Source organism: Schistocerca serialis, unplaced genomic scaffold (assembly GCF_023864345.2).
Source record: "Schistocerca serialis cubense isolate TAMUIC-IGC-003099 unplaced genomic scaffold, iqSchSeri2.2 HiC_scaffold_1413, whole genome shotgun sequence".
Lineage (NCBI taxonomy): Eukaryota > Metazoa > Arthropoda > Insecta > Orthoptera > Acrididae > Schistocerca > Schistocerca serialis.
Genome location: NW_026047640.1, coordinates 80,242 through 101,232, shown reverse-complemented (window position 1 = coordinate 101,232; position 20,991 = coordinate 80,242). Strand labels below are relative to the sequence as shown.

Sequence of the window (20,991 nt, the reverse complement as noted above, 5' to 3'; positions counted from 1 at the left end):
GCCGGTCGGCCGCGCGCCAGCCCTCCTGCGCTGGACACCAGGGACATGATGCATCTTCCGCGAGTGTCGAAGGCTGCACGCGCCAAGCGGATGACAGGAGGTGCAACGAGAAGCTGCGCGTCTCACACGCACGGCGGCGCGCCCGCTAATTCGGCAGTCGCTCTGCTAGCACGTCGGATTGCAGAAGGAAGTGCTTACAATTACAATTCTGTTCGTGTTTTATGTTGTAAAGTTGTTAGCTTGTAACGATGTAATGTTAATAAATAAATTTATAAATCTCACAAAAAAAAAAAAATACACGAAGCGCGTCCTTCCGGCTCATAAGTTTTGGAACTCAGGATTGCGTTCGCGCTAACGTGACGAATTGTCAATAAAAAAAAAAAAATGCGGCTGCTTTCGACCGAAAAGTATGATTTTGTGTGTGTTGGGATAAGAACCGAATGCGAATTCTGCCATGCGCCTACATTATATGGGCGCCAACGGCCATACCATGTTGAGTACACCGGTTCTCGTCCGATCACCGAAGTTAAGCAACATCGGGCGTGGTTAGTACTTGGATGGGTGACCACCTGGGAACACCACGTGCTGTTGGCTCCCTTTCATTTACCTTTTTTTTTTATACCGCCCTCTTTCCATACCACCGTTCTGTTGTGACAAAGATTCTTGCTTAAGCATTTTAATCTACTGTAATGACCATAAGGTGCGAAATTGCAGTAAATATCTCAGTTTGAGGGAGAATGTGCTAACCAAGTTCGCCGGGAAGTCTTTGAAAACGACAAAACAGTACGAATCGGCAGATGTGTTCTGAAATACGTCAGCGCCTGTTGTTGTGTAGCGGTGTACAATTCCTACTTCGATATGTAATTATAAATTTATTCCTTAGTCGTCTCGTCTCGTCTCGTCATCTCCTGCAGACGTTTCTTGCGCTTGCGCTGTTATATGGGCCACGACCCGAGCGGCAGCGAGCGGCAGTCGAGCAAAGTCGGGACAAGTCGGGACGGGGACAGGGACAGGAATGGTGCGAATGCACTGCAAATTACGCAAACACCTCGTCTGAGGCGAGGCGAGGCGAGGCGAGGAAGCTCACATCGCCAGCAGTGGCGCCCTCCAACAACACTCTGCCACACCCCGCACAGGCCATACGCCGGTCGGCCGCGCGCCAGCCCTCCTGCGCTGGACACCAGGGACATGATGCATCTTCCGCGAGTGTCGAAGGCTGCACGCGCCAAGCGGATGACAGGAGGTGCAACGAGAAGCTGCGCGTCTCACACGCACGGCGGCGCGCCCGCTAATTCGGCAGTCGCTCTGCTAGCACGTCGGATTGCAGAAGGAAGTGCTTACAATTACAATTCTGTTCGTGTTTTATGTTGTAAAGTTGTTAGCTTGTAACGATGTAATGTTAATAAATAAATTTATAAATCTCACAAAAAAAAAAAATACACGAAGCGCGTCCTTCCGGCTCATAAGTTTTGGAACTCAGGATTGCGTTCGCGCTAACGTGACGAATTGTCAATAAAAAAAAAAAATGCGGCTGCTTTCGACCGAAAAGTATGATTTTGTGTGTGTTGGGATAAGAACCGAATGCGAATTCTGCCATGCGCCTACATTATATGGGCGCCAACGGCCATACCATGTTGAGTACACCGGTTCTCGTCCGATCACCGAAGTTAAGCAACATCGGGCGTGGTTAGTACTTGGATGGGTGACCACCTGGGAACACCACGTGCTGTTGGCTCCCTTTCATTTACCTTTTTTTTTTATACCGCCCTCTTTCCATACCACCGTTCTGTTGTGACAAAGATTCTTGCTTAAGCATTTTAATCTACTGTAATGACCATAAGGTGCGAAATTGCAGTAAATATCTCAGTTTGAGGGAGAATGTGCTAACCAAGTTCGCCGGGAAGTCTTTGAAAACGACAAAACAGTACGAATCGGCAGATGTGTTCTGAAATACGTCAGCGCCTGTTGTTGTGTAGCGGTGTACAATTCCTACTTCGATATGTAATTATAAATTTATTCCTTAGTCGTCTCGTCTCGTCTCGTCATCTCCTGCAGACGTTTCTTGCGCTTGCGCTGTTATATGGGCCACGACCCGAGCGGCAGCGAGCGGCAGTCGAGCAAAGTCGGGACAAGTCGGGACGGGGACAGGGACAGGAATGGTGCGAATGCACTGCAAATTACGCAAACACCTCGTCTGAGGCGAGGCGAGGCGAGGCGAGGAAGCTCACATCGCCAGCAGTGGCGCCCTCCAACAACACTCTGCCACACCCCGCACAGGCCATACGCCGGTCGGCCGCGCGCCAGCCCTCCTGCGCTGGACACCAGGGACATGATGCATCTTCCGCGAGTGTCGAAGGCTGCACGCGCCAAGCGGATGACAGGAGGTGCAACGAGAAGCTGCGCGTCTCACACGCACGGCGGCGCGCCCGCTAATTCGGCAGTCGCTCTGCTAGCACGTCGGATTGCAGAAGGAAGTGCTTACAATTACAATTCTGTTCGTGTTTTATGTTGTAAAGTTGTTAGCTTGTAACGATGTAATGTTAATAAATAAATTTATAAATCTCACAAAAAAAAAAATACACGAAGCGCGTCCTTCCGGCTCATAAGTTTTGGAACTCAGGATTGCGTTCGCGCTAACGTGACGAATTGTCAATAAAAAAAAAAAAAATGCGGCTGCTTTCGACCGAAAAGTATGATTTTGTGTGTGTTGGGATAAGAACCGAATGCGAATTCTGCCATGCGCCTACATTATATGGGCGCCAACGGCCATACCATGTTGAGTACACCGGTTCTCGTCCGATCACCGATGTTAAGCAACATCGGGCGTGGTTAGTACTTGGATGGGTGACCACCTGGGAACACCACGTGCTGTTGGCTCCCTTTCATTTACCTTTTTTTTTTATACCGCCCTCTTTCCATACCACCGTTCTGTTGTGACAAAGATTCTTGCTTAAGCATTTTAATCTACTGTAATGACCATAAGGTGCGAAATTGCAGTAAATATCTCAGTTTGAGGGAGAATGTGCTAACCAAGTTCGCCGGGAAGTCTTTGAAAACGACAAAACAGTACGAATCGGCAGATGTGTTCTGAAATACGTCAGCGCCTGTTGTTGTGTAGCGGTGTACAATTCCTACTTCGATATGTAATTATAAATTTATTCCTTAGTCGTCTCGTCTCGTCTCGTCATCTCCTGCAGACGTTTCTTGCGCTTGCGCTGTTATATGGGCCACGACCCGAGCGGCAGCGAGCGGCAGTCGAGCAAAGTCGGGACAAGTCGGGACGGGGACAGGGACAGGAATGGTGCGAATGCACTGCAAATTACGCAAACACCTCGTCTGAGGCGAGGCGAGGCGAGGCGAGGAAGCTCACATCGCCAGCAGTGGCGCCCTCCAACAACACTCTGCCACACCCCGCACAGGCCATACGCCGGTCGGCCGCGCGCCAGCCCTCCTGCGCTGGACACCAGGGACATGATGCATCTTCCGCGAGTGTCGAAGGCTGCACGCGCCAAGCGGATGACAGGAGGTGCAACGAGAAGCTGCGCGTCTCACACGCACGGCGGCGCGCCCGCTAATTCGGCAGTCGCTCTGCTAGCACGTCGGATTGCAGAAGGAAGTGCTTACAATTACAATTCTGTTCGTGTTTTATGTTGTAAAGTTGTTAGCTTGTAACGATGTAATGTTAATAAATAAATTTATAAATCTCACAAAAAAAAAATACACGAAGCGCGTCCTTCCGGCTCATAAGTTTTGGAACTCAGGATTGCGTTCGCGCTAACGTGACGAATTGTCAATAAAAAAAAAAAATGCGGCTGCTTTCGACCGAAAAGTATGATTTTGTGTGTGTTGGGATAAGAACCGAATGCGAATTCTGCCATGCGCCTACATTATATGGGCGCCAACGGCCATACCATGTTGAGTACACCGGTTCTCGTCCGATCACCGAAGTTAAGCAACATCGGGCGTGGTTAGTACTTGGATGGGTGACCACCTGGGAACACCACGTGCTGTTGGCTCCCTTTCATTTACCTTTTTTTTTTATACCGCCCTCTTTCCATACCACCGTTCTGTTGTGACAAAGATTCTTGCTTAAGCATTTTAATCTACTGTAATGACCATAAGGTGCGAAATTGCAGTAAATATCTCAGTTTGAGGGAGAATGTGCTAACCAAGTTCGCCGGGAAGTCTTTGAAAACGACAAAACAGTACGAATCGGCAGATGTGTTCTGAAATACGTCAGCGCCTGTTGTTGTGTAGCGGTGTACAATTCCTACTTCGATATGTAATTATAAATTTATTCCTTAGTCGTCTCGTCTCGTCTCGTCATCTCCTGCAGACGTTTCTTGCGCTTGCGCTGTTATATGGGCCACGACCCGAGCGGCAGCGAGCGGCAGTCGAGCAAAGTCGGGACAAGTCGGGACGGGGACAGGGACAGGAATGGTGCGAATGCACTGCAAATTACGCAAACACCTCGTCTGAGGCGAGGCGAGGCGAGGCGAGGAAGCTCACATCGCCAGCAGTGGCGCCCTCCAACAACACTCTGCCACACCCCGCACAGGCCATACGCCGGTCGGCCGCGCGCCAGCCCTCCTGCGCTGGACACCAGGGACATGATGCATCTTCCGCGAGTGTCGAAGGCTGCACGCGCCAAGCGGATGACAGGAGGTGCAACGAGAAGCTGCGCGTCTCACACGCACGGCGGCGCGCCCGCTAATTCGGCAGTCGCTCTGCTAGCACGTCGGATTGCAGAAGGAAGTGCTTACAATTACAATTCTGTTCGTGTTTTATGTTGTAAAGTTGTTAGCTTGTAACGATGTAATGTTAATAAATAAATTTATAAATCTCACAAAAAAAAAAAATACACGAAGCGCGTCCTTCCGGCTCATAAGTTTTGGAACTCAGGATTGCGTTCGCGCTAACGTGACGAATTGTCAATAAAAAAAAAAAATGCGGCTGCTTTCGACCGAAAAGTATGATTTTGTGTGTGTTGGGATAAGAACCGAATGCGAATTCTGCCATGCGCCTACATTATATGGGCGCCAACGGCCATACCATGTTGAGTACACCGGTTCTCGTCCGTTCACCGAAGTTAAGCAACATCGGGCGTGGTTAGTACTTGGATGGGTGACCACCTGGGAACACCACGTGCTGTTGGCTCCCTTTCATTTACCTTTTTTTTTTATACCGCCCTCTTTCCATACCACCGTTCTGTTGTGACAAAGATTCTTGCTTAAGCATTTTAATCTACTGTAATGACCATAAGGTGCGAAATTGCAGTAAATATCTCAGTTTGAGGGAGAATGTGCTAACCAAGTTCGCCGGGAAGTCTTTGAAAACGACAAAACAGTACGAATCGGCAGATGTGTTCTGAAATACGTCAGCGCCTGTTGTTGTGTAGCGGTGTACAATTCCTACTTCGATATGTAATTATAAATTTATTCCTTAGTCGTCTCGTCTCGTCTCGTCATCTCCTGCAGACGTTTCTTGCGCTTGCGCTGTTATATGGGCCACGACCCGAGCGGCAGCGAGCGGCAGTCGAGCAAAGTCGGGACAAGTCGGGACGGGGACAGGGACAGGAATGGTGCGAATGCACTGCAAATTACGCAAACACCTCGTCTGAGGCGAGGCGAGGCGAGGCGAGGAAGCTCACATCGCCAGCAGTGGCGCCCTCCAACAACACTCTGCCACACCCCGCACAGGCCATACGCCGGTCGGCCGCGCGCCAGCCCTCCTGCGCTGGACACCAGGGACATGATGCATCTTCCGCGAGTGTCGAAGGCTGCACGCGCCAAGCGGATGACAGGAGGTGCAACGAGAAGCTGCGCGTCTCACACGCACGGCGGCGCGCCCGCTAATTCGGCAGTCGCTCTGCTAGCACGTCGGATTGCAGAAGGAAGTGCTTACAATTACAATTCTGTTCGTGTTTTATGTTGTAAAGTTGTTAGCTTGTAACGATGTAATGTTAATAAATAAATTTATAAATCTCACAAAAAAAAAAATACACGAAGCGCGTCCTTCCGGCTCATAAGTTTTGGAACTCAGGATTGCGTTCGCGCTAACGTGACGAATTGTCAATAAAAAAAAAAAAAATGCGGCTGCTTTCGACCGAAAAGTATGATTTTGTGTGTGTTGGGATAAGAACCGAATGCGAATTCTGCCATGCGCCTACATTATATGGGCGCCAACGGCCATACCATGTTGAGTACACCGGTTCTCGTCCGATCACCGAAGTTAAGCAACATCGGGCGTGGTTAGTACTTGGATGGGTGACCACCTGGGAACACCACGTGCTGTTGGCTCCCTTTCATTTACCTTTTTTTTTTATACCGCCCTCTTTCCATACCACCGTTCTGTTGTGACAAAGATTCTTGCTTAAGCATTTTAATCTACTGTAATGACCATAAGGTGCGAAATTGCAGTAAATATCTCAGTTTGAGGGAGAATGTGCTAACCAAGTTCGCCGGGAAGTCTTTGAAAACGACAAAACAGTACGAATCGGCAGATGTGTTCTGAAATACGTCAGCGCCTGTTGTTGTGTAGCGGTGTACAATTCCTACTTCGATATGTAATTATAAATTTATTCCTTAGTCGTCTCGTCTCGTCTCGTCATCTCCTGCAGACGTTTCTTGCGCTTGCGCTGTTATATGGGCCACGACCCGAGCGGCAGCGAGCGGCAGTCGAGCAAAGTCGGGACAAGTCGGGACGGGGACAGGGACAGGAATGGTGCGAATGCACTGCAAATTACGCAAACACCTCGTCTGAGGCGAGGCGAGGCGAGGCGAGGAAGCTCACATCGCCAGCAGTGGCGCCCTCCAACAACACTCTGCCACACCCCGCACAGGCCATACGCCGGTCGGCCGCGCGCCAGCCCTCCTGCGCTGGACACCAGGGACATGATGCATCTTCCGCGAGTGTCGAAGGCTGCACGCGCCAAGCGGATGACAGGAGGTGCAACGAGAAGCTGCGCGTCTCACACGCACGGCGGCGCGCCCGCTAATTCGGCAGTCGCTCTGCTAGCACGTCGGATTGCAGAAGGAAGTGCTTACAATTACAATTCTGTTCGTGTTTTATGTTGTAAAGTTGTTAGCTTGTAACGATGTAATGTTAATAAATAAATTTATAAATCTCACAAAAAAAAAAATACACGAAGCGCGTCCTTCCGGCTCATAAGTTTTGGAACTCAGGATTGCGTTCGCGCTAACGTGACGAATTGTCAATAAAAAAAAAAAAAATGCGGCTGCTTTCGACCGAAAAGTATGATTTTGTGTGTGTTGGGATAAGAACCGAATGCGAATTCTGCCATGCGCCTACATTATATGGGCGCCAACGGCCATACCATGTTGAGTACACCGGTTCTCGTCCGATCACCGAAGTTAAGCAACATCGGGCGTGGTTAGTACTTGGATGGGTGACCACCTGGGAACACCACGTGCTGTTGGCTCCCTTTCATTTACCTTTTTTTTTTATACCGCCCTCTTTCCATACCACCGTTCTGTTGTGACAAAGATTCTTGCTTAAGCATTTTAATCTACTGTAATGACCATAAGGTGCGAAATTGCAGTAAATATCTCAGTTTGAGGGAGAATGTGCTAACCAAGTTCGCCGGGAAGTCTTTGAAAACGACAAAACAGTACGAATCGGCAGATGTGTTCTGAAATACGTCAGCGCCTGTTGTTGTGTAGCGGTGTACAATTCCTACTTCGATATGTAATTATAAATTTATTCCTTAGTCGTCTCGTCTCGTCTCGTCATCTCCTGCAGACGTTTCTTGCGCTTGCGCTGTTATATGGGCCACGACCCGAGCGGCAGCGAGCGGCAGTCGAGCAAAGTCGGGACAAGTCGGGACGGGGACAGGGACAGGAATGGTGCGAATGCACTGCAAATTACGCAAACACCTCGTCTGAGGCGAGGCGAGGCGAGGCGAGGAAGCTCACATCGCCAGCAGTGGCGCCCTCCAACAACACTCTGCCACACCCCGCACAGGCCATACGCCGGTCGGCCGCGCGCCAGCCCTCCTGCGCTGGACACCAGGGACATGATGCATCTTCCGCGAGTGTCGAAGGCTGCACGCGCCAAGCGGATGACAGGAGGTGCAACGAGAAGCTGCGCGTCTCACACGCACGGCGGCGCGCCCGCTAATTCGGCAGTCGCTCTGCTAGCACGTCGGATTGCAGAAGGAAGTGCTTACAATTACAATTCTGTTCGTGTTTTATGTTGTAAAGTTGTTAGCTTGTAACGATGTAATGTTAATAAATAAATTTATAAATCTCACAAAAAAAAAATACACGAAGCGCGTCCTTCCGGCTCATAAGTTTTGGAACTCAGGATTGCGTTCGCGCTAACGTGACGAATTGTCAATAAAAAAAAAAAAATGCGGCTGCTTTCGACCGAAAAGTATGATTTTGTGTGTGTTGGGATAAGAACCGAATGCGAATTCTGCCATGCGCCTACATTATATGGGCGCCAACGGCCATACCATGTTGAGTACACCGGTTCTCGTCCGATCACCGAAGTTAAGCAACATCGGGCGTGGTTAGTACTTGGATGGGTGACCACCTGGGAACACCACGTGCTGTTGGCTCCCTTTCATTTACCTTTTTTTTTTATACCGCCCTCTTTCCATACCACCGTTCTGTTGTGACAAAGATTCTTGCTTAAGCATTTTAATCTACTGTAATGACCATAAGGTGCGAAATTGCAGTAAATATCTCAGTTTGAGGGAGAATGTGCTAACCAAGTTCGCCGGGAAGTCTTTGAAAACGACAAAACAGTACGAATCGGCAGATGTGTTCTGAAATACGTCAGCGCCTGTTGTTGTGTAGCGGTGTACAATTCCTACTTCGATATGTAATTATAAATTTATTCCTTAGTCGTCTCGTCTCGTCTCGTCATCTCCTGCAGACGTTTCTTGCGCTTGCGCTGTTATATGGGCCACGACCCGAGCGGCAGCGAGCGGCAGTCGAGCAAAGTCGGGACAAGTCGGGACGGGGACAGGGACAGGAATGGTGCGAATGCACTGCAAATTACGCAAACACCTCGTCTGAGGCGAGGCGAGGCGAGGCGAGGAAGCTCACATCGCCAGCAGTGGCGCCCTCCAACAACACTCTGCCACACCCCGCACAGGCCATACGCCGGTCGGCCGCGCGCCAGCCCTCCTGCGCTGGACACCAGGGACATGATGCATCTTCCGCGAGTGTCGAAGGCTGCACGCGCCAAGCGGATGACAGGAGGTGCAACGAGAAGCTGCGCGTCTCACACGCACGGCGGCGCGCCCGCTAATTCGGCAGTCGCTCTGCTAGCACGTCGGATTGCAGAAGGAAGTGCTTACAATTACAATTCTGTTCGTGTTTTATGTTGTAAAGTTGTTAGCTTGTAACGATGTAATGTTAATAAATAAATTTATAAATCTCACAAAAAAAAAAATACACGAAGCGCGTCCTTCCGGCTCATAAGTTTTGGAACTCAGGATTGCGTTCGCGCTAACGTGACGAATTGTCAATAAAAAAAAAAAAAATGCGGCTGCTTTCGACCGAAAAGTATGATTTTGTGTGTGTTGGGATAAGAACCGAATGCGAATTCTGCCATGCGCCTACATTATATGGGCGCCAACGGCCATACCATGTTGAGTACACCGGTTCTCGTCCGATCACCGAAGTTAAGCAACATCGGGCGTGGTTAGTACTTGGATGGGTGACCACCTGGGAACACCACGTGCTGTTGGCTCCCTTTCATTTACCTTTTTTTTTTATACCGCCCTCTTTCCATACCACCGTTCTGTTGTGACAAAGATTCTTGCTTAAGCATTTTAATCTACTGTAATGACCATAAGGTGCGAAATTGCAGTAAATATCTCAGTTTGAGGGAGAATGTGCTAACCAAGTTCGCCGGGAAGTCTTTGAAAACGACAAAACAGTACGAATCGGCAGATGTGTTCTGAAATACGTCAGCGCCTGTTGTTGTGTAGCGGTGTACAATTCCTACTTCGATATGTAATTATAAATTTATTCCTTAGTCGTCTCGTCTCGTCTCGTCATCTCCTGCAGACGTTTCTTGCGCTTGCGCTGTTATATGGGCCACGACCCGAGCGGCAGCGAGCGGCAGTCGAGCAAAGTCGGGACAAGTCGGGACGGGGACAGGGACAGGAATGGTGCGAATGCACTGCAAATTACGCAAACACCTCGTCTGAGGCGAGGCGAGGCGAGGCGAGGAAGCTCACATCGCCAGCAGTGGCGCCCTCCAACAACACTCTGCCACACCCCGCACAGGCCATACGCCGGTCGGCCGCGCGCCAGCCCTCCTGCGCTGGACACCAGGGACATGATGCATCTTCCGCGAGTGTCGAAGGCTGCACGCGCCAAGCGGATGACAGGAGGTGCAACGAGAAGCTGCGCGTCTCACACGCACGGCGGCGCGCCCGCTAATTCGGCAGTCGCTCTGCTAGCACGTCGGATTGCAGAAGGAAGTGCTTACAATTACAATTCTGTTCGTGTTTTATGTTGTAAAGTTGTTAGCTTGTAACGATGTAATGTTAATAAATAAATTTATAAATCTCACAAAAAAAAAAATACACGAAGCGCGTCCTTCCGGCTCATAAGTTTTGGAACTCAGGATTGCGTTCGCGCTAACGTGACGAATTGTCAATAAAAAAAAAAAAATGCGGCTGCTTTCGACCGAAAAGTATGATTTTGTGTGTGTTGGGATAAGAACCGAATGCGAATTCTGCCATGCGCCTACATTATATGGGCGCCAACGGCCATACCATGTTGAGTACACCGGTTCTCGTCCGATCACCGAAGTTAAGCAACATCGGGCGTGGTTAGTACTTGGATGGGTGACCACCTGGGAACACCACGTGCTGTTGGCTCCCTTTCATTTACCTTTTTTTTTTATACCGCCCTCTTTCCATACCACCGTTCTGTTGTGACAAAGATTCTTGCTTAAGCATTTTAATCTACTGTAATGACCATAAGGTGCGAAATTGCAGTAAATATCTCAGTTTGAGGGAGAATGTGCTAACCAAGTTCGCCGGGAAGTCTTTGAAAACGACAAAACAGTACGAATCGGCAGATGTGTTCTGAAATACGTCAGCGCCTGTTGTTGTGTAGCGGTGTACAATTCCTACTTCGATATGTAATTATAAATTTATTCCTTAGTCGTCTCGTCTCGTCTCGTCATCTCCTGCAGACGTTTCTTGCGCTTGCGCTGTTATATGGGCCACGACCCGAGCGGCAGCGAGCGGCAGTCGAGCAAAGTCGGGACAAGTCGGGACGGGGACAGGGACAGGAATGGTGCGAATGCACTGCAAATTACGCAAACACCTCGTCTGAGGCGAGGCGAGGCGAGGCGAGGAAGCTCACATCGCCAGCAGTGGCGCCCTCCAACAACACTCTGCCACACCCCGCACAGGCCATACGCCGGTCGGCCGCGCGCCAGCCCTCCTGCGCTGGACACCAGGGACATGATGCATCTTCCGCGAGTGTCGAAGGCTGCACGCGCCAAGCGGATGACAGGAGGTGCAACGAGAAGCTGCGCGTCTCACACGCACGGCGGCGCGCCCGCTAATTCGGCAGTCGCTCTGCTAGCACGTCGGATTGCAGAAGGAAGTGCTTACAATTACAATTCTGTTCGTGGTTTTATGTTGTAAAGTTGTTAGCTTGTAACGATGTAATGTTAATAAATAAATTTATAAATCTCACAAAAAAAAAATACACGAAGCGCGTCCTTCCGGCTCATAAGTTTTGGAACTCAGGATTGCGTTCGCGCTAACGTGACGAATTGTCAATAAAAAAAAAAAAATGCGGCTGCTTTCGACCGAAAAGTATGATTTTGTGTGTGTTGGGATAAGAACCGAATGCGAATTCTGCCATGCGCCTACATTATATGGGCGCCAACGGCCATACCATGTTGAGTACACCGGTTCTCGTCCGATCACCGAAGTTAAGCAACATCGGGCGTGGTTAGTACTTGGATGGGTGACCACCTGGGAACACCACGTGCTGTTGGCTCCCTTTCATTTACCTTTTTTTTTTATACCGCCCTCTTTCCATACCACCGTTCTGTTGTGACAAAGATTCTTGCTTAAGCATTTTAATCTACTGTAATGACCATAAGGTGCGAAATTGCAGTAAATATCTCAGTTTGAGGGAGAATGTGCTAACCAAGTTCGCCGGGAAGTCTTTGAAAACGACAAAACAGTACGAATCGGCAGATGTGTTCTGAAATACGTCAGCGCCTGTTGTTGTGTAGCGGTGTACAATTCCTACTTCGATATGTAATTATAAATTTATTCCTTAGTCGTCTCGTCTCGTCTCGTCATCTCCTGCAGACGTTTCTTGCGCTTGCGCTGTTATATGGGCCACGACCCGAGCGGCAGCGAGCGGCAGTCGAGCAAAGTCGGGACAAGTCGGGACGGGGACAGGGACAGGAATGGTGCGAATGCACTGCAAATTACGCAAACACCTCGTCTGAGGCGAGGCGAGGCGAGGCGAGGAAGCTCACATCGCCAGCAGTGGCGCCCTCCAACAACACTCTGCCACACCCCGCACAGGCCATACGCCGGTCGGCCGCGCGCCAGCCCTCCTGCGCTGGACACCAGGGACATGATGCATCTTCCGCGAGTGTCGAAGGCTGCACGCGCCAAGCGGATGACAGGAGGTGCAACGAGAAGCTGCGCGTCTCACACGCACGGCGGCGCGCCCGCTAATTCGGCAGTCGCTCTGCTAGCACGTCGGATTGCAGAAGGAAGTGCTTACAATTACAATTCTGTTCGTGTTTTATGTTGTAAAGTTGTTAGCTTGTAACGATGTAATGTTAATAAATAAATTTATAAATCTCACAAAAAAAAAATACACGAAGCGCGTCCTTCCGGCTCATAAGTTTTGGAACTCAGGATTGCGTTCGCGCTAACGTGACGAATTGTCAATAAAAAAAAAAAATGCGGCTGCTTTCGACCGAAAAGTATGATTTTGTGTGTGTTGGGATAAGAACCGAATGCGAATTCTGCCATGCGCCTACATTATATGGGCGCCAACGGCCATACCATGTTGAGTACACCGGTTCTCGTCCGATCACCGAAGTTAAGCAACATCGGGCGTGGTTAGTACTTGGATGGGTGACCACCTGGGAACACCACGTGCTGTTGGCTCCCTTTCATTTACCTTTTTTTTTTATACCGCCCTCTTTCCATACCACCGTTCTGTTGTGACAAAGATTCTTGCTTAAGCATTTTAATCTACTGTAATGACCATAAGGTGCGAAATTGCAGTAAATATCTCAGTTTGAGGGAGAATGTGCTAACCAAGTTCGCCGGGAAGTCTTTGAAAACGACAAAACAGTACGAATCGGCAGATGTGTTCTGAAATACGTCAGCGCCTGTTGTTGTGTAGCGGTGTACAATTCCTACTTCGATATGTAATTATAAATTTATTCCTTAGTCGTCTCGTCTCGTCTCGTCATCTCCTGCAGACGTTTCTTGCGCTTGCGCTGTTATATGGGCCACGACCCGAGCGGCAGCGAGCGGCAGTCGAGCAAAGTCGGGACAAGTCGGGACGGGGACAGGGACAGGAATGGTGCGAATGCACTGCAAATTACGCAAACACCTCGTCTGAGGCGAGGCGAGGCGAGGCGAGGAAGCTCACATCGCCAGCAGTGGCGCCCTCCAACAACACTCTGCCACACCCCGCACAGGCCATACGCCGGTCGGCCGCGCGCCAGCCCTCCTGCGCTGGACACCAGGGACATGATGCATCTTCCGCGAGTGTCGAAGGCTGCACGCGCCAAGCGGATGACAGGAGGTGCAACGAGAAGCTGCGCGTCTCACACGCACGGCGGCGCGCCCGCTAATTCGGCAGTCGCTCTGCTAGCACGTCGGATTGCAGAAGGAAGTGCTTACAATTACAATTCTGTTCGTGTTTTATGTTGTAAAGTTGTTAGCTTGTAACGATGTAATGTTAATAAATAAATTTATAAATCTCACAAAAAAAAAATACACGAAGCGCGTCCTTCCGGCTCATAAGTTTTGGAACTCAGGATTGCGTTCGCGCTAACGTGACGAATTGTCAATAAAAAAAAAAAATGCGGCTGCTTTCGACCGAAAAGTATGATTTTGTGTGTGTTGGGATAAGAACCGAATGCGAATTCTGCCATGCGCCTACATTATATGGGCGCCAACGGCCATACCATGTTGAGTACACCGGTTCTCGTCCGATCACCGAAGTTAAGCAACATCGGGCGTGGTTAGTACTTGGATGGGTGACCACCTGGGAACACCACGTGCTGTTGGCTCCCTTTCATTTACCTTTTTTTTTTATACCGCCCTCTTTCCATACCACCGTTCTGTTGTGACAAAGATTCTTGCTTAAGCATTTTAATCTACTGTAATGACCATAAGGTGCGAAATTGCAGTAAATATCTCAGTTTGAGGGAGAATGTGCTAACCAAGTTCGCCGGGAAGTCTTTGAAAACGACAAAACAGTACGAATCGGCAGATGTGTTCTGAAATACGTCAGCGCCTGTTGTTGTGTAGCGGTGTACAATTCCTACTTCGATATGTAATTATAAATTTATTCCTTAGTCGTCTCGTCTCGTCTCGTCATCTCCTGCAGACGTTTCTTGCGCTTGCGCTGTTATATGGGCCACGACCCGAGCGGCAGCGAGCGGCAGTCGAGCAAAGTCGGGACAAGTCGGGACGGGGACAGGGACAGGAATGGTGCGAATGCACTGCAAATTACGCAAACACCTCGTCTGAGGCGAGGCGAGGCGAGGCGAGGAAGCTCACATCGCCAGCAGTGGCGCCCTCCAACAACACTCTGCCACACCCCGCACAGGCCATACGCCGGTCGGCCGCGCGCCAGCCCTCCTGCGCTGGACACCAGGGACATGATGCATCTTCCGCGAGTGTCGAAGGCTGCACGCGCCAAGCGGATGACAGGAGGTGCAACGAGAAGCTGCGCGTCTCACACGCACGGCGGCGCGCCCGCTAATTCGGCAGTCGCTCTGCTAGCACGTCGGATTGCAGAAGGAAGTGCTTACAATTACAATTCTGTTCGTGTTTTATGTTGTAAAGTTGTTAGCTTGTAACGATGTAATGTTAATAAATAAATTTATAAATCTCACAAAAAAAAAATACACGAAGCGCGTCCTTCCGGCTCATAAGTTTTGGAACTCAGGATTGCGTTCGCGCTAACGTGACGAATTGTCAATAAAAAAAAAAAATGCGGCTGCTTTCGACCGAAAAGTATGATTTTGTGTGTGTTGGGATAAGAACCGAATGCGAATTCTGCCATGCGCCTACATTATATGGGCGCCAACGGCCATACCATGTTGAGTACACCGGTTCTCGTCCGATCACCGAAGTTAAGCAACATCGGGCGTGGTTAGTACTTGGATGGGTGACCACCTGGGAACACCACGTGCTGTTGGCTCCCTTTCATTTACCTTTTTTTTTTATACCGCCCTCTTTCCATACCACCGTTCTGTTGTGACAAAGATTCTTGCTTAAGCATTTTAATCTACTGTAATGACCATAAGGTGCGAAATTGCAGTAAATATCTCAGTTTGAGGGAGAATGTGCTAACCAAGTTCGCCGGGAAGTCTTTGAAAACGACAAAACAGTACGAATCGGCAGATGTGTTCTGAAATACGTCAGCGCCTGTTGTTGTGTAGCGGTGTACAATTCCTACTTCGATATGTAATTATAAATTTATTCCTTAGTCGTCTCGTCTCGTCTCGTCATCTCCTGCAGACGTTTCTTGCGCTTGCGCTGTTATATGGGCCACGACCCGAGCGGCAGCGAGCGGCAGTCGAGCAAAGTCGGGACAAGTCGGGACGGGGACAGGGACAGGAATGGTGCGAATGCACTGCAAATTACGCAAACACCTCGTCTGAGGCGAGGCGAGGCGAGGCGAGGAAGCTCACATCGCCAGCAGTGGCGCCCTCCAACAACACTCTGCCACACCCCGCACAGGCCATACGCCGGTCGGCCGCGCGCCAGCCCTCCTGCGCTGGACACCAGGGACATGATGCATCTTCCGCGAGTGTCGAAGGCTGCACGCGCCAAGCGGATGACAGGAGGTGCAACGAGAAGCTGCGCGTCTCACACGCACGGCGGCGCGCCCGCTAATTCGGCAGTCGCTCTGCTAGCACGTCGGATTGCAGAAGGAAGTGCTTACAATTACAATTCTGTTCGTGTTTTATGTTGTAAAGTTGTTAGCTTGTAACGATGTAATGTTAATAAATAAATTTATAAATCTCACAAAAAAAAAAATACACGAAGCGCGTCCTTCCGGCTCATAAGTTTTGGAACTCAGGATTGCGTTCGCGCTAACGTGACGAATTGTCAATAAAAAAAAAAAAATGCGGCTGCTTTCGACCGAAAAGTATGATTTTGTGTGTGTTGGGATAAGAACCGAATGCGAATTCTGCCATGCGCCTACATTATATGGGCGCCAACGGCCATACCATGTTGAGTACACCGGTTCTCGTCCGATCACCGAAGTTAAGCAACATCGGGCGTGGTTAGTACTTGGATGGGTGACCACCTGGGAACACCACGTGCTGTTGGCTCCCTTTCATTTACCTTTTTTTTTTATACCGCCCTCTTTCCATACCACCGTTCTGTTGTGACAAAGATTCTTGCTTAAGCATTTTAATCTACTGTAATGACCATAAGGTGCGAAATTGCAGTAAATATCTCAGTTTGAGGGAGAATGTGCTAACCAAGTTCGCCGGGAAGTCTTTGAAAACGACAAAACAGTACGAATCGGCAGATGTGTTCTGAAATACGTCAGCGCCTGTTGTTGTGTAGCGGTGTACAATTCCTACTTCGATATGTAATTATAAATTTATTCCTTAGTCGTCTCGTCTCGTCTCGTCATCTCCTGCAGACGTTTCTTGCGCTTGCGCTGTTATATGGGCCACGACCCGAGCGGCAGCGAGCGGCAGTCGAGCAAAGTCGGGACAAGTCGGGACGGGGGACAGGGACAGGAATGGTGCGAATGCACTGCAAATTACGCAAACACCTCGTCTGAGGCGAGGCGAGGCGAGGCGAGGAAGCTCACATCGCCAGCAGTGGCGCCCTCCAACAACACTCTGCCACACCCCGCACAGGCCATACGCCGGTCGGCCGCGCGCCAGCCCTCCTGCGCTGGACACCAGGGACATGATGCATCTTCCGCGAGTGTCGAAGGCTGCACGCGCCAAGCGGATGACAGGAGGTGCAACGAGAAGCTGCGCGTCTCACACGCACGGCGGCGCGCCCGCTAATTCGGCAGTCGCTCTGCTAGCACGTCGGATTGCAGAAGGAAGTGCTTACAATTACAATTCTGTTCGTGTTTTATGTTGTAAAGTTGTTAGCTTGTAACGATGTAATGTTAATAAATAAATTTATAAATCTCACAAAAAAAAAATACACGAAGCGCGTCCTTCCGGCTCATAAGTTTTGGAACTCAGGATTGCGTTCGCGCTAACGTGACGAATTGTCAATAAAAAAAAAAATGCGGCTGCTTTCGACCGAAAAGTATGATTTTGTGTGTGTTGGGATAAGAACCGAATGCGAATTCTGCCATGCGCCTACATTATATGGGCGCCAACGGCCATACCATGTTGAGTACACCGGTTCTCGTCCGATCACCGAAGTTAAGCAACATCGGGCGTGGTTAGTACTTGGATGGGTGACCACCTGGGAACACCACGTGCTGTTGGCTCCCTTTCATTTACCTTTTTTTTTTATACCGCCCTCTTTCCATACCACCGTTCTGTTGTGACAAAGATTCTTGCTTAAGCATTTTAATCTACTGTAATGACCATAAGGTGCGAAATTGCAGTAAATATCTCAGTTTGAGGGAGAATGTGCTAACCAAGTTCGCCGGGAAGTCTTTGAAAACGACAAAACAGTACGAATCGGCAGATGTGTTCTGAAATACGTCAGCGCCTGTTGTTGTGTAGCGGTGTACAATTCCTACTTCGATATGTAATTATAAATTTATTCCTTAGTCGTCTCGTCTCGTCTCGTCATCTCCTGCAGACGTTTCTTGCGCTTGCGCTGTTATATGGGCCACGACCCGAGCGGCAGCGAGCGGCAGTCGAGCAAAGTCGGGACAAGTCGGGACGGGGACAGGGACAGGAATGGTGCGAATGCACTGCAAATTACGCAAACACCTCGTCTGAGGCGAGGCGAGGCGAGGCGAGGAAGCTCACATCGCCAGCAGTGGCGCCCTCCAACAACACTCTGCCACACCCCGCACAGGCCATACGCCGGTCGGCCGCGCGCCAGCCCTCCTGCGCTGGACACCAGGGACATGATGCATCTTCCGCGAGTGTCGAAGGCTGCACGCGCCAAGCGGATGACAGGAGGTGCAACGAGAAGCTGCGCGTCTCACACGCACGGCGGCGCGCCCGCTAATTCGGCAGTCGCTCTGCTAGCACGTCGGATTGCAGAAGGAAGTGCTTACAATTACAATTCTGTTCGTGTTTTATGTTGTAAAGTTGTTAGCTTGTAACGATGTAATGTTAATAAATAAATTTATAAATCTCACAAAAAAAAAATACACGAAGCGCGTCCTTCCGGCTCATAAGTTTTGGAACTCAGGATTGCGTTCGCGCTAACGTGACGAATTGTCAATAAAAAAAAAAATGCGGCTGCTTTCGACCGAAAAGTATGATTTTGTGTGTGTTGGGATAAGAACCGAATGCGAATTCTGCCATGCGCCTACATTATATGGGCGCCAACGGCCATACCATGTTGAGTACACCGGTTCTCGTCCGATCACCGAAGTTAAGCAACATCGGGCGTGGTTAGTACTTGGATGGGTGACCACCTGGGAACACCACGTGCTGTTGGCTCCCTTTCATTTACCTTTTTTTTTTATACCGCCCTCTTTCCATACCACCGTTCTGTTGTGACAAAGATTCTTGCTTAAGCATTTTAATCTACTGTAATGACCATAAGGTGCGAAATTGCAGTAAATATCTCAGTTTGAGGGAGAATGTGCTAACCAAGTTCGCCGGGAAGTCTTTGAAAACGACAAAACAGTACGAATCGGCAGATGTGTTCTGAAATACGTCAGCGCCTGTTGTTGTGTAGCGGTGTACAATTCCTACTTCGATATGTAATTATAAATTTATTCCTTAGTCGTCTCGTCTCGTCTCGTCATCTCCTGCAGACGTTTCTTGCGCTTGCGCTGTTATATGGGCCACGACCCGAGCGGCAGCGAGCGGCAGTCGAGCAAAGTCGGGACAAGTCGGGACGGGGACAGGGACAGGAATGGTGCGAATGCACTGCAAATTACGCAAACACCTCGTCTGAGGCGAGGCGAGGCGAGGCGAGGAAGCTCACATCGCCAGCAGTGGCGCCCTCCAACAACACTCTGCCACACCCCGCACAGGCCATACGCCGGTCGGCCGCGCGCCAGCCCGGACGTGTGTTCGGCTCGTGCCTGCTGCCACCTTCGTGTGCTGCAGGTGGTGTCTTCGTCGCGTGTTTGGTGCTGCGCCTCGCAGCGTTCTCTCTTCTCTACTAGTTCCTGTAAGTTTATTGACGCTTTATTATGAATCGTGCTAACTCCGTACAGTGTGTTTTTGATAGGAACGCGGCTAGACCGTCTCCTTTTGATGTTCACGAATGGATATTTTCCGAATTGCGTATTCCCGAATCTGATTTGGTCGGCATTCAGCTCGATTTTATTCAAAACTCTGTCTTTTTGAAACTTCCGAACGCGAATTGTGTCGATAAGCTAGTTACTGCAAGTGGTGGCGTTAAGAAATTTAAGCACGTGGACGGTACTTTGTCTGATGTTTTGATACTGCCGGCAGGCTTCGGCATTCGAAATGTGAAGGTTTATAATGTTCCCTTTGAGTGCCCCAATGAGGCCATTGCTCGTAAACTTGGCGAATTTGGCACCGTTCTAAGTGTGGAGAATGATGTGTGGCCTGCAGGTTTTAGGTACCGGGTTTTGAGTGGTGTTCGGACAGTACGTGTAGATTTAAAGAAACATATACCCTCGTATCTGATCATTGCTGGCACGCGAGCTTTCCTTAGCTATAGTGGGCAGCCGCAGACGTGCTCAGTGTGTGGCAAAACGGATCATTTGCGGCAAACCTGCACTTTACGCAGGCCGGCACAGCTGCCGCGCGAAGCTGTTGACAACACTACGTATGCAGGCGCGTTGGTTGGACCCCCCTCAGTCGCCCCGACCGACCGACAGGCTTCTGCCGCTCCTGCGGCTGTGGCTGCTGTGTCCGATAATGTGACTCCGCCGACAGTAGTCGTGCCCCCGGTTGTGTCGGAACAAAGTTTACCTGCCGACCTCACCCCTCGCGAAGTCAGTATTGCTGATTTGCCAGCCGTAAGTGTTCCGGACGTGCCTGTTGGGGAGTCTTCTGAAATGTTGGTCGAGTCTCCCCGGCCGATTTCCGTCCCCGCCCCACCGACAGACAAGCGGAAATTGCAGTCACAACCGGGCCTGTCCACTTCTGGCGAGGCGGATGCTAGCAGCGCAGAAAGTGAGGTGTCCCAAGTTTCCACCCAGTCCGCCCCTGCCGATCCCAAACCAAAGCGTAGGCGGTCTAAGAAACGTTCGAAAACGGCGCCCACTGAGGGCGACGGCGTTTCCTTTGAACAGGCCGTTGAGGGACTAACGGATTCCTTGGTCCAAGAGCGTCGCGACGCACCTTTCGTGCACGGTCCACCTGTGTCGGTGCCCGCCACCCCCGCTTCCCGGGCCGTCCCGGATGCCCCACCTGTTCCTTCGGACACCATGCAGTGGTCTGAAGATGTGGAGGAGGATAATTTTTTCTAGTCTTGCTTAAGTTCAAGAGTCCACCCTGACGCGTGCCTTCCACCAGTTACGCGTCCTGACACTTAATGTCAATAGAATCCGCAGTGCCCGTAAAATTGACGCCCTTTTATACTTTTTGCAATCTGCTTGTTGTGATGTGATTTTCCTTCAAGAACTTACAGCTGACGTTGTCCCGCATCTTACTGCGTTTAATGTT

General features: G+C 50.1%; 1 protein-coding gene and 17 non-coding genes across 18 annotated transcripts; all 18 read left to right on the top strand.

Moving 5' to 3' along the window:
- The first annotated feature begins 475 nt into the window (after positions 1-475).
- On the top strand, positions 476-594 carry LOC126442874 (5S ribosomal RNA). Its single transcript, XR_007581702.1, has one exon. It is a non-coding gene; the product is annotated as a 5S ribosomal RNA (ribosomal RNA).
- A 1,022-nt stretch (positions 595-1,616) lies between these two features.
- Positions 1,617-1,735, top strand: LOC126442873 (5S ribosomal RNA). Its single transcript, XR_007581701.1, has one exon. It is a non-coding gene; the product is annotated as a 5S ribosomal RNA (ribosomal RNA).
- Positions 1,736-2,758: 1,023 nt separating this feature from the next.
- Positions 2,759-2,877, top strand: LOC126442900 (5S ribosomal RNA). The gene has a single exon (XR_007581725.1). It is a non-coding gene; the product is annotated as a 5S ribosomal RNA (ribosomal RNA).
- Positions 2,878-3,897: 1,020 nt separating this feature from the next.
- On the top strand, positions 3,898-4,016 carry LOC126442871 (5S ribosomal RNA). Its single transcript, XR_007581699.1, has one exon. It is a non-coding gene; the product is annotated as a 5S ribosomal RNA (ribosomal RNA).
- A 1,022-nt stretch (positions 4,017-5,038) lies between these two features.
- On the top strand, positions 5,039-5,157 carry LOC126442901 (5S ribosomal RNA). Its single transcript, XR_007581726.1, has one exon. It is a non-coding gene; the product is annotated as a 5S ribosomal RNA (ribosomal RNA).
- Positions 5,158-6,180: 1,023 nt separating this feature from the next.
- Positions 6,181-6,299, top strand: LOC126442870 (5S ribosomal RNA). The gene has a single exon (XR_007581698.1). It is a non-coding gene; the product is annotated as a 5S ribosomal RNA (ribosomal RNA).
- A 1,023-nt stretch (positions 6,300-7,322) lies between these two features.
- On the top strand, positions 7,323-7,441 carry LOC126442869 (5S ribosomal RNA). Its single transcript, XR_007581697.1, has one exon. It is a non-coding gene; the product is annotated as a 5S ribosomal RNA (ribosomal RNA).
- Positions 7,442-8,462: 1,021 nt separating this feature from the next.
- On the top strand, positions 8,463-8,581 carry LOC126442868 (5S ribosomal RNA). The gene has a single exon (XR_007581696.1). It is a non-coding gene; the product is annotated as a 5S ribosomal RNA (ribosomal RNA).
- Positions 8,582-9,604: 1,023 nt separating this feature from the next.
- On the top strand, positions 9,605-9,723 carry LOC126442867 (5S ribosomal RNA). The gene has a single exon (XR_007581695.1). It is a non-coding gene; the product is annotated as a 5S ribosomal RNA (ribosomal RNA).
- A 1,022-nt stretch (positions 9,724-10,745) lies between these two features.
- Positions 10,746-10,864, top strand: LOC126442865 (5S ribosomal RNA). Its single transcript, XR_007581694.1, has one exon. It is a non-coding gene; the product is annotated as a 5S ribosomal RNA (ribosomal RNA).
- Positions 10,865-11,886: 1,022 nt separating this feature from the next.
- Positions 11,887-12,005, top strand: LOC126442864 (5S ribosomal RNA). Its single transcript, XR_007581693.1, has one exon. It is a non-coding gene; the product is annotated as a 5S ribosomal RNA (ribosomal RNA).
- A 1,020-nt stretch (positions 12,006-13,025) lies between these two features.
- On the top strand, positions 13,026-13,144 carry LOC126442863 (5S ribosomal RNA). The gene has a single exon (XR_007581692.1). It is a non-coding gene; the product is annotated as a 5S ribosomal RNA (ribosomal RNA).
- A 1,020-nt stretch (positions 13,145-14,164) lies between these two features.
- On the top strand, positions 14,165-14,283 carry LOC126442862 (5S ribosomal RNA). The gene has a single exon (XR_007581691.1). It is a non-coding gene; the product is annotated as a 5S ribosomal RNA (ribosomal RNA).
- A 1,020-nt stretch (positions 14,284-15,303) lies between these two features.
- Positions 15,304-15,422, top strand: LOC126442861 (5S ribosomal RNA). The gene has a single exon (XR_007581690.1). It is a non-coding gene; the product is annotated as a 5S ribosomal RNA (ribosomal RNA).
- Positions 15,423-16,444: 1,022 nt separating this feature from the next.
- Positions 16,445-16,563, top strand: LOC126442859 (5S ribosomal RNA). The gene has a single exon (XR_007581688.1). It is a non-coding gene; the product is annotated as a 5S ribosomal RNA (ribosomal RNA).
- A 1,020-nt stretch (positions 16,564-17,583) lies between these two features.
- LOC126442858 (5S ribosomal RNA) lies at positions 17,584-17,702 on the top strand. Its single transcript, XR_007581687.1, has one exon. It is a non-coding gene; the product is annotated as a 5S ribosomal RNA (ribosomal RNA).
- A 1,019-nt stretch (positions 17,703-18,721) lies between these two features.
- On the top strand, positions 18,722-18,840 carry LOC126442857 (5S ribosomal RNA). The gene has a single exon (XR_007581686.1). It is a non-coding gene; the product is annotated as a 5S ribosomal RNA (ribosomal RNA).
- A 1,270-nt stretch (positions 18,841-20,110) lies between these two features.
- On the top strand, positions 20,111-20,795 carry LOC126442852 (sialidase-like; the record flags this gene model as incomplete). Its single annotated transcript, XM_050090827.1, has 1 exon — positions 20,111-20,795. A coding segment is annotated over one exon (685 nt), but the record flags the coding sequence as incomplete, so codon positions are not given.
- Between the last annotated feature and the right edge of the window lie 196 nt (positions 20,796-20,991).